This window comes from Equus przewalskii, chromosome 27, assembly GCF_037783145.1.
Source record: "Equus przewalskii isolate Varuska chromosome 27, EquPr2, whole genome shotgun sequence".
Classification (NCBI taxonomy): domain Eukaryota; kingdom Metazoa; phylum Chordata; class Mammalia; order Perissodactyla; family Equidae; genus Equus; species Equus przewalskii.
In genome coordinates this window covers 29290560-29306303 of record NC_091857.1, presented here as the reverse complement: position 1 = coordinate 29306303, position 15744 = coordinate 29290560, and the positions used below count along the sequence as shown (strand labels likewise).

General features: G+C 37.1%; 1 protein-coding gene across 50 annotated transcripts in view; it reads left to right on the top strand.

Annotated features, from left to right (window-relative positions):
• Window positions 1-15744, top strand: part of SYNJ1 (synaptojanin 1) — an 88298-nt gene that overhangs the window by 51252 nt on the left and 21302 nt on the right. For all 50 annotated transcript variants that reach the window (XM_070597148.1, XM_070597153.1, XM_070597162.1 and 47 more), the window contains 8 exons: window positions 1263-1347; window positions 5816-5956; window positions 6242-6434; window positions 6714-6872; window positions 7745-7901; window positions 8725-8842; window positions 8943-9158; window positions 12614-12692. In XM_070597148.1, the coding sequence (XP_070453249.1) occupies window positions 1263-1347; window positions 5816-5956; window positions 6242-6434; window positions 6714-6872; window positions 7745-7901; window positions 8725-8842; window positions 8943-9158; window positions 12614-12692 (1148 nt within the window). The remainder of the gene's footprint in view (window positions 1-1262; window positions 1348-5815; window positions 5957-6241; window positions 6435-6713; window positions 6873-7744; window positions 7902-8724; window positions 8843-8942; window positions 9159-12613; window positions 12693-15744) is intronic.

The following is a 15744-nucleotide window of genomic DNA, read 5'->3' as shown; positions in this document are numbered from 1 at the left end:
TTCATATGAAATAATGTGAGATACATATTTCGCTTTTTTAATTATCTTTAATCAGTCATGTCTTAAACCCTGGGATTGTCCCCAAACTTATTTTAAAATGCCCCTTTCCGCTTACGTTGAACCTGATTGAGGCTGCAGTTCTGGTAGTAGCAATAATAATAATAACAGCTAACACTACACTTCTGAGTACTTTACTTCTGTTCGTTTAAGCCTTGCAACAGACCTACTACACAGGCACTATTACTATTCCAGTTTCACAGGTGAGGAGACTGAGAGACAGTAAGGGAAGTAACCTGCCAGGTAGCGGCAAGCGGTTAGCAGTGGCAGGGCTGGGATTTGAACTCAGGCAGTTTGGTTTCAGAGTCATTGTGCCACACTGCATTTTATGTCTCAACTTGGGCAAGTTGCTTACGCTCTCAAAAGCCTCAGTTTTTTCTGTCTGTAAATAAAAGGCAAAAATAATCTGTCTCACATAAGATGTTTGTGTGGTAAATGAGAGGATGCATGTGTAAGTCTTGCACATAATAGCAGTCAATAAATATTTTTATTTTTTTATTTCTTAGTATTAGTTCGTAGTATTTATAGGCTCTAGCTATTTATCCTCATTTCTGAATACTTGGGCCACCCAAAGTACCCCTGGGCTGCTTGTCTCAAGCAGCTTCTGTTCTCTTTTAGTCCTTGTCAGCCATGAGAGAGCTGATGGCTGGAACAGAGACGTATGTCTTAACCCCTGAATCTCTTCCAGTTCTCCTGGATTTCTTCTACCCAGGAAATAGCAAAAGGATCGAGCCTGAGGTTTTCAAATTTGAATGTGAAAAATCCCCCCTAACTGTTATCTCTAATTCGAGATGGTTTCTCAACCACTTTATTGTTTGTGCCTTTTCTGAAGAATTCCTTTACCTCTCCAATTTTGGTTCACCTTAGCCTTTGAGAAGTGGCTTGTTTCTCTGCTGTCCACAGTACAGACTTTAGCAAGAGTTCTGAGAAGTGATTTCTGGAAGGACTTAAGGGTCTTCAAGAATAACAGTCTTAAAGAAGCAGAGTTAAGACACCTGAATAGAAAGCAAAGTAAATTAAAGTGAATTACTGTAAAGTACTTTTGTCCCGCTCATGGGTTTTTGCCTTTAATTTGAATTTGGTTAAACTTAAAACACAAAAATGGACTTTTATGAAATCTAGTGTTGATCTTAGTTGTATTGTGAGGGAGCTGCCATTTGACTAAAGCTATATTTCAGAAGTCTTTCTTGGATGCTTAATTGTAGATAAAAGAAGTAAGCCAACTGATATATTTGCAATTGGTTTTGAAGAAATGGTAGAGTTGAATGCTGGAAACATTGTGAATGCAAGGTAAGCCAGCAGGGTAACACATGGGAAAATTTCTAGGTGAGGGACACGGAGGGCAGATAACTAAATAGATGGTACAGGAGAGATTGAGATAATGCATTTAATGCTGTTTTTAAACTGTAAGATAGCAGATCTCAGACTTTTTGGTTTCAAGATTTTCTACACTCTTGAAAATACTGAAAATCTTAACTTTTATTTATGTGGGTTATATCTCTTGATATTTACCACATTAGAAATTAAAAATGAAACTTTAAAACCATTTAATTCATTTAAAAATAACAATAACAAGAGGCTGGCCCGGTGGCACAGCAGTTAAGTTCATGCACTGTGCTTCAGCAGCCTGGAGTTCGCCAGTTTGGATCCCTGGCGTGGACCTAGCATTGCTTATCAAGCCATGCTGTGGCAGGCATCTCACATATGAAATAGAGGAAGATGGGTGCAGATGTTAGCTCAGAGCCAGTCTTCCTCAAAAAATAAGTAAATAAATAACAATAACAAGCCCATTATGTGTTAATATAAATAGCACATTTTTTTTTCTGAGAAGTAACTATTTTCCAAAGCAAAAATTTACTGAGAAGGATGACATTGTTTTGTAGTTTTGCACATCTCTTTAATATCTGGCTTAAGACAACTGGATTCTCACATCTACCGCGTCAGTGTGTTGCAATATGTTTTGGTTGAAGTATATAAGGAAAATCACATAAATATGTAGTTGGAAATGGAAATTTTAATAGCTTTTTCAGGTCATTACTTCTCTGATGCTATACCAAAACTCAACAGATAGTAGTTTGTTAAAGGTTAGTTGCAATGTGGAATCTGAAACCATAGCAATGAACTTGTGCTCTATTATACTAAAATTCTTTGGTTTGTCTTTTACCCTTGCATGATTTTGAAACATGTACTGGTCTTTTGGAAAATATTAATTCACTAAGTTATGTAGATCTTCCAAATTTTGACACATTTCATTATATAATATCAAAACATCATATTGGTTAATATCATCACTGATCTTATCAGATTCTTCAAGTATTTGGAAGCTGTCCAGATAACAGTAGCAGATACAGGTTTTCCAGAATTCTCATTTTTGCTTGAAAACTCAAATTTTATCATTGGAAATAAGTACTATTGGTTGTTTCCTTTGAAAAGATAGGCTCAGTTGAAAAAAATGTTTGCCAAATAACCTAAATTTGAATAACTGTAGTCTATCATTAGTTCTTTCAAGTAAAAATTGTATTCCATGAAAAAAGTGGCAGTTCGGCTCTCAACTCAAACCATCAAATGCTTCTCCTTGAAACAACCATTCTGTGTGCATTCAGTATGCAGCAGGAGGGCTTTGTCTGTATTTCCATTCATCACACAGGATATTCAAAAGATGTGACCCAAGGACTGAGCTTTGTTAAAATTAATAATGTTTGCTTCTTCGTCAAGGATATTCTTAGGTGAAGTGGCTTTTTTTCACGGCAAGTGCATGGCAGCGAAGGTGATAATGAATACTAGTACAGTTTGGCGCCTGGATTCATGCTGAGGCATCAACACTTTTACTCACTGTTTCTGCACCATCAGTGCAAATGTCAGTCAACACAGTGAAAAAGGCAAACTATCTTTATACTACTATAAAGATAGTTTTGACCTCATGGGTTTTGGGGACCCTCAGGGATGTTCCCAGACCGCACTATGAGAACTGCTGCTCTGAAGCCTTCTTACAAATACCATATTTGTATTTGAGTGAAATGTAAAGCTTAAGTGTTTTATTTTAAGAAAATATGCTTGCTTTTAAAGTTGAGCAGTTGCCTGCCTATCCTTTGCGACATTTTTAAAGATTTTCAGAATAAAATTGTGGACTGAAATCGTATGGTATAGTCATCAATCTTGCAAATGACAATTTTTTTCTTAGTCAAAGTGAATAACAATTCATACAGGGAAGTAGAAAAGAAACCCAACTTTATTCATTTTGCTGTTTGAATATCTCTTCAGATATTAAAGTAGAACATACTCTTAGGTTTCCTAGTACCAAACAAATTGGTCAGTTGTTTGTCTAAATAAAGTTTAATCAAATTATTCTTTAATAAAGTGATGATTATTCATTTATTTAACCAATATCTATTGAGCACCTACCCAAGCTGCTAGAGATACATCAGTGAATGAAACAGACAAAATCCCTACCTGCATGGACCTTCTATTCTAGTGGAAGAGACAGACGATAAACAGTAGCTATAATACATAAATCATATAGCATGTTAGAACATGGTAAGTGCAATGGAAGATAGAGAGATAGAGGTAAAGGGATCAGGCATGTGGAGGTGGGAAGGTGAGCGCAGTTTTGAATGGAAAGATCAGGGTAGGGTTCATTGAGAAGTGTATTGAAGAAAGAGATGAAAGCTGCCATTCTCTTTTCAGAACCCAAGTTGTAGTGGTGGGGTCATGGTAGTTGGGAATCCATGTTCTGAATTTGTGTTTTGGAGGCAGTGTCACATAGTGTTGCAGATTAGGTTGGACGTGAGGTCACATTCTGGCTTACCACTTATCATTTGTGTGACCTGGAACAATGAGAAAAACTTTTTTGCTTGCCATTGGAGGTTCCTGGGTACAACCTTGTTAAGCTGAAAGTTTATAAAGAGAAAGACTTAAGCATTTATCCTGCCTTCTTTTTCTATGAACTGTGTTTTGTAGTAATGGAGTAGTTAAGAGAACAGTTCTTTATAGAAGAATTCCAACTTATTACAAATGCCTATGGAATGCTGAAATTACAAAATCAACATTTTGCAACCCCTAAGGAAGTATTGGATGTTGTCAATGAAAAACAGATGCTAAAACTTTAGAAGGATTAATGGGGGAACTTTTTATTATAAAGAGTTGATTAGATTGTCTTGGTCTGAATAGCTGAGCAGGTGTCACATCACGAATTGTGTACTTTTGCTGTGATGCAAGGGTGGCATCACCTATGAGTTTATTTTTGCCAAAAGAAAGAAAGAAAATTGAATGTGGTTTCTTTTTTTCTTAAAGATCGGCACCTGAGCTAACAACTGTTGCCAATCTTTTTTTTTTTTTCTCCTTCTTTATCTCCCCAAACCCCCCCGTACATAGCTGTATATCTTAGTTGCAGGTCCTTCTAGTTGTGGGATGTGGGACCCAACCTCAACATGGCCTGACAAGCGGTGCCATGTCCGCGCCCAGGATCTGAACCCTGGGCCACTGCAGCGGAGTGCGCGAACTTAACCACTCGGTCACGGAGCCGGCCCCTGAATGTGTTTTTTAATCAGGCTTTCACATTAATTAGTTTAAAGCGAATAAGAGAGAGGAACTAGTTAGGATACCATGAAGACACATCAGCCAAATTCAGACTTGAACATTTTACAGACAAATGGTCCAGCTTCTTAAAAAATAAATAGCGTAGGGGCTGGCCCCGTGGCTGGGTGGTTAAGTTCGCGTACTCCGCTTCGGCGGCCCAGGGTTTCGCTGGTTCAGATCCTGGGCGCGGACATGGCACCACTTGTCAGGCCACACTGAGGCAGCATCCCATATGCCACAGCTAGAAGGACCCACAACTAAAATATACAACTATGTACTGGGAGGATTTGGGGGGGAAAAAGGCGTTAAAAAGGGAGTGAGGTGGGAGGATTGAGATACTATTAAAGATTAAGAGAGATTCGAGAGACATAACAATCAAATGCAATTTGTGGGCCTTATTTGGACCCTATTTTAAAGAAACCAACCATAAGAAGACATTTTTTAGATAATCAGGGAAATTTAAATATGAACTGAGTATTACAAGATGTTAAGGAATTGTTAATATTTAAATGTGATAATGGCACTGTGATTATGTAAAAATAAAAATGTTCTGTTGTATTAGAGATGCATACTAAAGTATGGATGCGTGAAATGGCATGTGTCTTAGATTTAGTTAAAAATATTCCAGGTTTATAAGAAGAAAAGTGAAGGGGAATGGAAGAAAGAATATTGGCAAATTGTTGATAATTGTTGAAGCTGGTTAATGGGTATATGGTGATTTATTTTATAATTATCTCTTTTTTGTGTATGTTTAAAATTTTCCATAATAATTTTTTAAGATATTAATTATAATCCAGAAAAGTAAGAAAATGGGGGAAAATGTATCTGGAAGCATGTGCTTCTCTGTTACCCTAATAAATACTTAAGGAAAGAGTAAAGTGTACAAACTTGAGATGACTCACATGGTGAGCACTCATTTAATGAGTAAGCTGGTATTTTCTTTGTAAGGGAGTAATAGATTAGACTTGGAAGTGCAATGTTCTTACGGCTAAGTTTTGAGTTTTCCTTTTTAAAGGAAGCGAAAAACAGTCTCCGTGAAGATTTCGCTTTTGATGTGGATTTCATGACTGTCATTAGTCTTATTAAATTTGGGTATATAAAGATATAATTGACAATTGTCTTATAAAATAGGCTATATTGTCCATATCTTTTTAAAGATTTCCTTTTTAACGTTTTCTGGTAGCACAACGAATCAGAAGCTCTGGGCTGTGGAGCTTCAGAAGACTATCTCCAGAGACAACAAGTATGTGCTGCTGGCTTCTGAGCAGTTGGTGGGCGTCTGTCTGTTTGTTTTTATCAGACCACAACATGCTCCTTTCATCAGGTCAGTAAACAGCACTCCCCTAAGGCTGCTTCCTATCATCAGATAACAAGAAAAAGGCCCAGAATGTTTGTTGCTTCAGAGAAACACTTATTCATGGTTCTTGTTTTTAAATGTGTTTTTGATTACAGCGTGACTAATAACTTTCACTGTACTATTTCACAGGCTTGCCCTCAAAGTGCCACAGGATGTGTAGTTTTATTATTATGTAATATGCATTCCTGATTTCTTATGCACATGGAACTGTTGAGATTTCAGATGTTTGATTTAGAATTCTTTCTTTTAAAGGGATGTTGCAGTTGATACTGTGAAGACAGGAATGGGAGGTGCAACTGGAAATAAGGGAGCAGTTGCAATACGGATGCTATTCCATACAACAAGCCTTTGCTTCGTCTGTAGCCACTTTGCTGCAGGGCAATCACAAGTCAGAGAAAGAAATGAAGATTTTGTAGAAATAGCACGAAAATTGAGTTTTCCGATGGTAAGCTCTTGCCTCTTGTTCTTAGAGATGAACATATTTTAATATTTGAAACATATTTTAATTTACCCCCAATTCTATATCAGTTTTTGAAAATTTAAGATAGTTCTTAGAAACATCAACAGTATTTACCTAAAATAGATATTTCATGTGTTATTACTGTTGGGTTAAATAAATAAGGCATGGCCGGGGGTGGCAAGCATATCTGACATAAAGAAAAAGTTGTAAAACATTTTCAAAATTGGTTGTTTTGAACTTAAAATTCCATCTCCTTTCTTCCAGGGAAGGATGCTATTTTCACATGACTATGTGTTTTGGTGTGGTGATTTCAACTATCGAATCGATCTCCCTAATGAAGAAGTTAAAGAGCTTATAAGACAGCAAAACTGGGATTCTCTTATAGCAGGAGACCAACTTATCAATCAGAAAAATGCTGGGCAGGTATATATATACTTAAGAAGATATTTGCATTGAGAAGAATAGGATCTTTGGTAATGAAACAAGCTTTTCTTAATCATAGTGTTGCTTTTTTTTTAATCTCTTGGAGTTTCTTTATACTTAATAAATATATAGTTTAACAGACATAAGATTACTTTTTCTTTAAAAAAAGGAGAAGGAGAACGCATAATAATTCCCAGGAGGAAAAATATATTATGTCTCTGTAAGATTCACTCTCAAGTAAAAGAATATATATTTTTGTTTTTTTCAGTAATAGTAAATTTAGAATCCTAATCTTCAAGGCTACTCTTTTTCTACTTCAAGATGCTATGGTAATTTGCTTTTTTTTTTCTTTTCTTCTCATGTCATCTGCCTTTTTGAAACTAATTCTTAAAATTTATGACCACAAAATTTTGGAAGAATTTGCTTAAAAACAATTTTCTTAAAGTAGAGGTGATCACGGCCACTTGGTCTGGTGCCTTTGTGATCATCAGACTTAAATTCTAACACTTTGGGCACCACTTAACCTTTTTAGGCCCAGGTCCTCATTTGAGAATAAGACGTCAGACTGTATGATTTCCAAAATCCCTTACAGTTCTTGCTGTCTGTTATCCAGCTCAAAGGACTGGTGGGATTTCCTCATTTATGTTTTTGTATTTCGTTTAGTTGAAAGTCAAACAAGTGGCATGAAAAATGCCACATCTTAGGTTATTTTTTCTTAAGCTTTGTAACATTCAGATAGAAGTGCACATCAGATGCACACAGATTTCATCTGAGAGGCTCCAGCACATAATAGACATTTAGGGAATGGCTGCCTGAATGAAAACAACCTTTTTGCCTTTTTGAAAAACTTACTATGTATATGTTTATTGTAGATTTTTAGAGGATTTTTAGAAGGAAAAGTAACCTTTGCTCCGACATATAAATATGACCTGTTTTCTGACGACTATGACACCAGTGAAAAGTGCCGCACCCCTGCATGGACAGACCGCATCCTCTGGAGGAGAAGGAAGTGGCCCTTTGATAGATCAGGTTGGGAAATGGACTTCTTCATTTAAATGAGTTAGTGCAAATTTTATGCGGAAGAAGGAAATGGTATAAATATCAAATAAGAAGAGGCTATTTTCGACAAAGCTTATCTAGAATAGAATAAATAAAATTTGCATATACAGTCATGCATCGCTTAATGGCGGGGATACGTTCTGAGACATGCATCATTAGGCGATTCCATCTTGCAAATATCATGGCATGTACTTGCACAAACCTAGATGCTATAGCTACACACCTAGGCTATATGGTACTGATCTTATGAGACCACCATTGTGTGTGCAGGTCATAGTTGACCGAAACATCGTTATGTGGCTCGTGATTGTGAAACAGACTTTTAGAAATATTCTCAGACCTGCTTATAGTAATTTATTTAATTTTTCAGTCTGTTTTCTTTCAGTGACATAGTTGCACGGAAGAGAAGCAAAGAAATATTTTAATGAAATTTTCAATTGAATGCTAATTAATTAAGGTTTTTAACCTGAATAACTAAAGTGATTGGCAGATACCATGAACTGCTACTTGTCTGTCAAATTATTTATGAAAGACTATTTGGTCAAAGGCCTTTAAGTAATCTCAGAAGTAGAGCCTCATCTTAATTTTTTGCTAAATAAAGCATAAAATGATAACTTCACCAAAAAAACCTTTCTAACTTAAAGGTGTCTAGACTTCCTGCCGATTGGCAAGTCTATCTGGCATCTCAGCCTCAAACAGCTGAAGCTTGTGAAACCAAGGAGATAGGTCCTTGCTCCCTATGATGTGTCAGCTCATGTGGCCTCTCTTGTATTTTGTTTTATTCTGACTGCAGCTGAAGATTTAGATCTTCTAAATGCTAGTTTTCAAGATGGAAGCAAAATCCTCTACACGTGGACTCCTGGCACTCTGCTGCACTACGGAAGAGCTGAGCTGAAGACTTCTGACCATAGGTTTAAATAGCCTCACTGTTTCTAATGGTGCTTGAAATTCATTTGAAATCCGTCCTTTCTTAAACGTTTCTAACATGTCTGTCTTCCTTTATGCCTTAAGGCCTGTCGTTGCCATGATTGATATAGATATATTTGAAGTTGAAGCTGAAGAGAGGCAAAACATTTATAAAGAAGTAATTGCAGTTCAGGGTCCACCAGATGGTACAGTATTGGTCTCAATCAAAAGTTCTTTACCAGAAAATAATTTTTTCGATGATGCTTTGATTGATGAGCTTCTGCAGCAGTTTACAAATTTTGGTGAAGTTATACTCATAAGGTGAGTAAAATATTTCTTGTCCAAAAGCAGCTGACAATTCATAGATAATATTTTCTGTATTTGAAATCACCTTGTTTAGTGTTTGAATAGTATATGAGTATTTGTATTTCCAAACTGCAGTCGTGCACCACATAACGATGTTTCAGTCAGCAATGGGCCATGTGTACGACGGTGGTCCCATAAGATTAGTACCGTATAGCACAGCTGTGTAGTAGGTTATAGCATCTAGGTTTGTCTAAGTGTGCTCTATGATGTTCGCACGATGAAATCGCCTAACTCCGCATTTCCTAGAACGTATCCCCATCATTAAGCGATGCATGGCTATATAGGAAAATCATATAGAAATCTTATTTAAAGAGCTCATAGGTTTTGAAACTGAATTCTCTACTTAGAAAGTTTAAAGCTGAGTAGTGAAACTTTATATAAACAATTGATGACAAAAATATGTGCACAGTGGGGCCGGCCCGGTGGCACAGGGGTTAAGTGCGTACATTCTGCTTCAGTGGCCCAGGGTTTGCTGGTTTGGATCCTGGGTGCGAACAGGGCACTGCTTGGCACGCCATGCTGTGGTAGGCATCCCACATATAAAGTAGAGGAAGATGGGCACGGATGTTAGCTCAGGGCCAGCCTTCCTCAGCAAAAAGAGGAGGACTGGCAGCAGATGCTAGCTCAGGGCTAATCTTCCTCAAAAAAAAAAAAAGAAAATTATGTGCACATTTAGATGTGATCTCTTAAGATTCCTATACGATATATAACGAAGCACTATGGCAAAATAAAGCTGTGATTGCTATTTTATTTTTTTAAGGAGAGATAGGAGTTAAGGGGAGTAACTTTTACCACTTAGTTTAAGAAATTTGATGTTTTAAGAAATTTTAAGTACGTTTAATTTCCAGCTAGAGGGGAAGCAGCACTGCCAGATAAACAGTCAGGAGTCATCCATGCAATCTTGATTTCCATCATTGACTTACCATCTGCCTTTTGCAGAACCAGATGCCTCTTTCCTTGTTTAAAAAATGTTCTCTTCCAAATGTATGTTAATTTTGAGAGGTTGTATGACATGTGTGTGTTTGAATTCCATAGGGAAGGGGTACTATTAAATTCCTTTCTGTGCTGTTTCTCCTTATTTAGATGTGTTTTATAGATATTTGGTGGACAAATCTGTATACTAGGTGCTATGGAAGAGCAGAGAAGAAATTGAAGACACTACTCCTGCTTGTAATCTAGTTGCGCAGATCAGCCTGTGTGTGAAATGGCTTCCCTAGATCCTAACCAGAATAGTCTGCAGAGTAGAGCTCACATGGTTTCTGTAGAGTGAGAAGCATGCCTAAGAAGCCTAGCATCCTGTCAGAGAGCAAGTGAGCAAATAGAGAAGAAATTGTATTTATACTTCCCTCAAATCTTTTGACAACGATCTACCCCAAAGCTTTAAAATTTAACAAACCATTTCTAGAATCTTAAGGCTCTAGGAAGTACATAGTGAAATCTCCAGGTTTACAGATGACAGTAAGCTTTGCCAAACGCAGAAATGCCAAAGCACCAGGAACATCACGTGGACCGTGCGAGTGGGCACAGAGCAGCAGTGTATCCCCTTATGAGCAAATGTAAAATATTGCAGTGGACTAGAGAGAGTCCAAAATGTACATAGGGGATGGAAGACTGATGCAGGAAAAGGACCTGTCTGTTTTCACAACCCAGTCTCTAAAGAGCTTGGTGTTCAGTTGGAGCGCAAAACTGTCCTCAGAATACTTGGCGTCGTTAGAAAAAGTATTGGTAACAAAACAAAGCGTTACTCTAGCAGTATGAAACCTGGAATATTCTGGTTGTTACACTTTAAGACAACCATGTCAGAATAGAAAAAGCAGACAATGAAAGAAAAACAAGGAAAGGACTGCTGTCACCAGTAAGGCTAAACTGATGATTACCTTTGGGTCTAGAGTGAGGCGACGATTAAGGAGTGCCTGAAGTCTGTAAAGCCCTTTCTATATAAAATGAGCGTCCCTGGAAATGTAGATGGGACAAATTTAGATACTTATATTAATTGGGGGAAAAGTCTAGAGGCTTTTACTCTAGTGAGTGAGAACAGGAAGAAAATACAGCTTCTAGAAGGACCTACATAATCCTTGGAAATTAGAACCACAGTGTCCTATTAAAGTTAGAAATGTGTAAGGGGCACATTGCTAATTAGGGATAGGACCAAGAAATTAGCCCTGCCGTATGACCACAAATGCTGTGGTACTGCCATCGAAGAATAACGTTTGGGGTTGGAGGGACTGGCGCAGCATCAGTGCAGTCTTATAGTAGTCATTATACCCTTTGGAGGAGGGATATTCTCCATTGCCATCAACTTGAAAAAGATGCCCTTTGTAGTATTTAGGTAAGAATGATGTCCCTGTGTCTTTCAAATGATGGCATCCTGCAACTTAGTAACTTTATGCCAGAGAAATTGAGTCATTTACCTTGGTCACGTTGGAGTGATTGTAGAAATCTGTTCCAGGCTTTTGATTTAAATAGGATAAAGTACTTGTTTTTATCCTTTTCCTCTTAATATTCATAATCCATACTTTTGAATCCTGGGGGGGGGGGGCAGTGTGTGTGTGTACATATTGTCCCCTCTCTCATGTTTGAAAAGTCTTCAGGGATTTCTGAACTGGATTTGTACAGTTGAGTTCAACTCTAAAATTGTTTCTCTCAATCAGACATAACATGATTTGTTTCATTCCTTTTTGTGTGATAACATTATTACATATCTGTGACCATCTTCTTCAGAACTTGTTCTAATGTCCTTTTTAATTTTTCCTTTTGAGAGTTTCTTATTTCAAAATTATAAACTTAGAATCATAGGAAAAGCCAGTGAAGTTCCAAGACAATAAATGACTGTTAATGAATAAAGACAGCAAGCATAACCTAACGTTCCTTGAGGCTAATCTGATGTGTGTGTGTGTGTGTGTGTATATATATATATATATTTTTTTTTTTAATGACAACTCACTATCTTTTTTCTTGGTCAAAGGAAATTTGCTTCAGGGAGGTCATTGAGACAGTAAAAATACGTAGTACTGGACTATGGGGTCAGGTGACTTGGATTCTAGCCTTGTAACTTATTCCCTTTATAGGGTCACTTTGAACAGGCTACTTAAGTTCTGGCCCTTTTTTTCTTTGTCAGTGAAATGAAGGGTTGGATTATCAGGGATCACGAATGGAGGTCCACAGCCCATTTCTTCTGGTGGCCTGTTGTATTAGCATAGTATTTGAAAGACATTTGGGTTTGAATGCGTTTTGGGGAAGAATGCCCCCAGCAGCTCACCCCTGGCCCTACTGCTCTCCCTGTTTTGTTTTTTTACTTCCAGACCTCTAGAGGCCCTTGTTAATCAATAATCATTGGACTAGTCATTGAGCTAGTTCTGGCTAAGGTATTAATTATGTTTTTTTATTGTTTGTTTTTCTTATTTTTGAAGATTTGTAGAAGATAAAATGTGGGTTACATTTTTGGAGGGAAGCTCTGCCTTGAGTGTTCTGAACCTAAACGGTAAAGAGGTAAGGTCGCATTTGTTGATTCCGAACCATTCTGAAATTAGATGTCTGATGATTATATTTTTGTAGATGTGCAGCAAGATTATCCAAGTGTGTTTTTAGTTCAGGAGGATAAAAGACCTTATGGTGTGCTTTAATGTTTATTATTTAGACTAGGTTTCTGACCATTTTAGGATTATTTTGATCCCTCCCTAGAGATATTAACCTTTGATAGAAACAGAAGAAAACATGTTTACCACCTAATGTGATTCTTATTATATTTTGTTATATAAAAACTTTTAAAATTTTAATTGGGTTAGATAGTCTGGGTCATCTATATAGTAGAAAAGATTTCTATCAAGTGAAGAAAATGCTTTATTTACAAGAAAACAAGGGAGGAAGGTGCTCATTGTTCATAGGAACTTGTTTTATTGGCTTGGATTGTGATACCCAGGTACCTTTTTCAAACGTAGGTAAAGTAATTCCCATAGATAACAAATCCATGCCATTGAGGCATTTTAGAAATTTTTAATTAGTGGAGATATTCCTAGCCTGTGATTTGAAAATGTCATTGATGGGGGAATTTACATCAATGACCTCAAATAGTTTTACTTGTGAAGTGCTGTTTGTCAGTTTTTTCTGAATGCTTTTAGACAGGTCTTAAATTTTTAAGTGTATGGTCCCTAGGCAGGATAGACTAAACTCTAAGCTAATTTCTCCAACAGTGGGCAACTCTATAAGTATTTCTCTGAGCTTCCTCTTCTGTCACCTTACTTTAACCTCCTTGGAGAAAAAAATTTCCATGCATTTCAGTCATGCCTCGCTTAACCATAGGATAAGAAATGCCTTGTTAGGCAATTTTGTCCTTGCGCAAACATCATTAAGAGTGTACTTCCACAAACCTGGATGCTATAGCCTACTACACACTGAGGCTCTGTTGTACTTATCTTATAGGACCACCTTCATATATGTGGTCTGTCTTTGACCGAAACGTCAGTATGTGACGCACGACTGTGTTGCTTTTGAAATAGGTTTTGTAGGGTTTTCTTTGGTTTTCCTGAATGTAATAGGAATGCACTAATGCAAAAGTAAATCAAATACAGAAACGTAAAATGAAATAAATCATAAAGACCACTTAATCCTACCATTATGAAATAATTTCTCTTAAACTTCATATATGCATATATATAAATACAAATGAGACTATATATACACATATATACATATTAACATAAGTGGGATATACATATACACACACACATACATGCACAAATGCAAATAGGATCATGTTATAAATGCTGTTTTCTCACTACATCTTTACTTGAGGCTATACTGTGGACATCTTTCTATATAAACAAATGTGTAATTTTTAATGGCTGTACAAATTTTAGTTATGTAGATAAATATATAAATTTAACCAAACTCCTATTAATTTTTCCAGCTTTTAATTATTAAAAGCAGCATTCCAGGGAATCCCTGCGTAGTTATAACTTTGCATGCCTCTCCTATTAGTTCTCAGGATAAACTCCTAAGTGTAAATTTGTGTTGTCAAAGAATATAAACGTATTAAATTTGGATGCTTGTTGCCTAATTGCTCTTCAGAAAGGATTTATCTAGTTTTATTATGCCTTGGATTATTTAGTATCTAACATCCTCGTCCATACTGGATATTTTTTAACTTTGATAATCTGAAAAACTGGAAGTAGTATGGTGTTCCTGTTTTAAGATTTTGGTGGTTAGGTTTTTTTGTTTATTGGTTGCTTGTACTTGTCTAACTAGCTGTTTAGTCTTTAGCCCTTTTTTCGACTGGGCTGCTCCTCTTTTGAAGCTCCTTTTACGTTCAAAATGTTAATCCCTTTCGCATGCGCCGCAGATCATCTTCCCAGTTTGTCTCGTGACGTTGTTGTCTCCACCAGACAGAAACTGATTTTTAAATTGAATTCTAGTTTTGCTCTCTTAAAAAGCTCTTCTTCATCCCGTGATGATATAAGTATTTAAGAGCAACTCTCAATTTGGCATTCTCTGTCAGCTCTTATTTGCTTTCTGAGTATTTCTTTTATCTTTCCCTGATAATTTTCCTTGTTTCGTTTTTTCCCCCCTTCTTTTCAGCTCTGTTGCTCACCCTCAAGTCTGGTCATCTGTGTTAATGCTCTTAGAGAGTACCTACCCCTTAGTTTCCTTAAAAGATTTTCAAAATTTTGTAAAAATTAGGTTTGTGGCAAGTGTATAATAATATTTAATTTATCCTTTTGAAAGTGGGATATTTCCAAATCTCTAGTCTATTACCTTTGTTAGTACCATTATTTCAGCCTGAAATCTTCTAGGATGCATGTAGATCAATAAGAGCTCTTCCATTTCAGGGGAGAATCTGGAAAAAGGATATAGCTTAAGCAGGGCAACCTTAAAGAATGACCTTCTTGAGCTTTTTTTTTTTGGTGAGGGAGACGGGCCCTGAGCTAACATCTGTTGCCTGTCTTCCTCTTTTTGCTTGAGGAAGATTGTGGCTGAGCTAACATCTGTGCCAGTCCTCCTCTATTTTATGTAGGACGTCACCACAGCATGGCTTGATGAGCAGTGCTAGGTCTGCAACCCAGGATTCGAACCTGTGAACCCTGGGCCAGCAAAGTGGAGCATGCAAGCTTAACCACTACATCACTGGCCTGCCCCATTGAGCAGTTTTTTTCTGTCATCTAAACTTCTTTCTTTTCATTTGGCTCTGATCTCTGCTAAGTAGATTTTCCTAAGAAAGTGTCTTTTAAATGGTCATTATGGTGATCAGCCTTAAGAATACTTGTTAGTATTCTTTGGTGAATATATAAAGAAGGTCGTTGACCTTAAAAAGTGACGAATGACCTATAGAGCCTGTTGCCAGGTTCTGAAATTGGATTGATTGGGTCTGATAAGCAAGTAAAGGATTATTACTTCTTAGGACTCTTAGAGCTCAGTGTGCATGCTAAATTACTGTCAAACACGGCCATGCCATTGAGGCCAGCAGCTCTCTACCTCCCCATCCTATGCCTTCAAGGAATTCTAATGTCATTGGCACTTTGGGCCAAGGAATATGTGTACCCGCAAA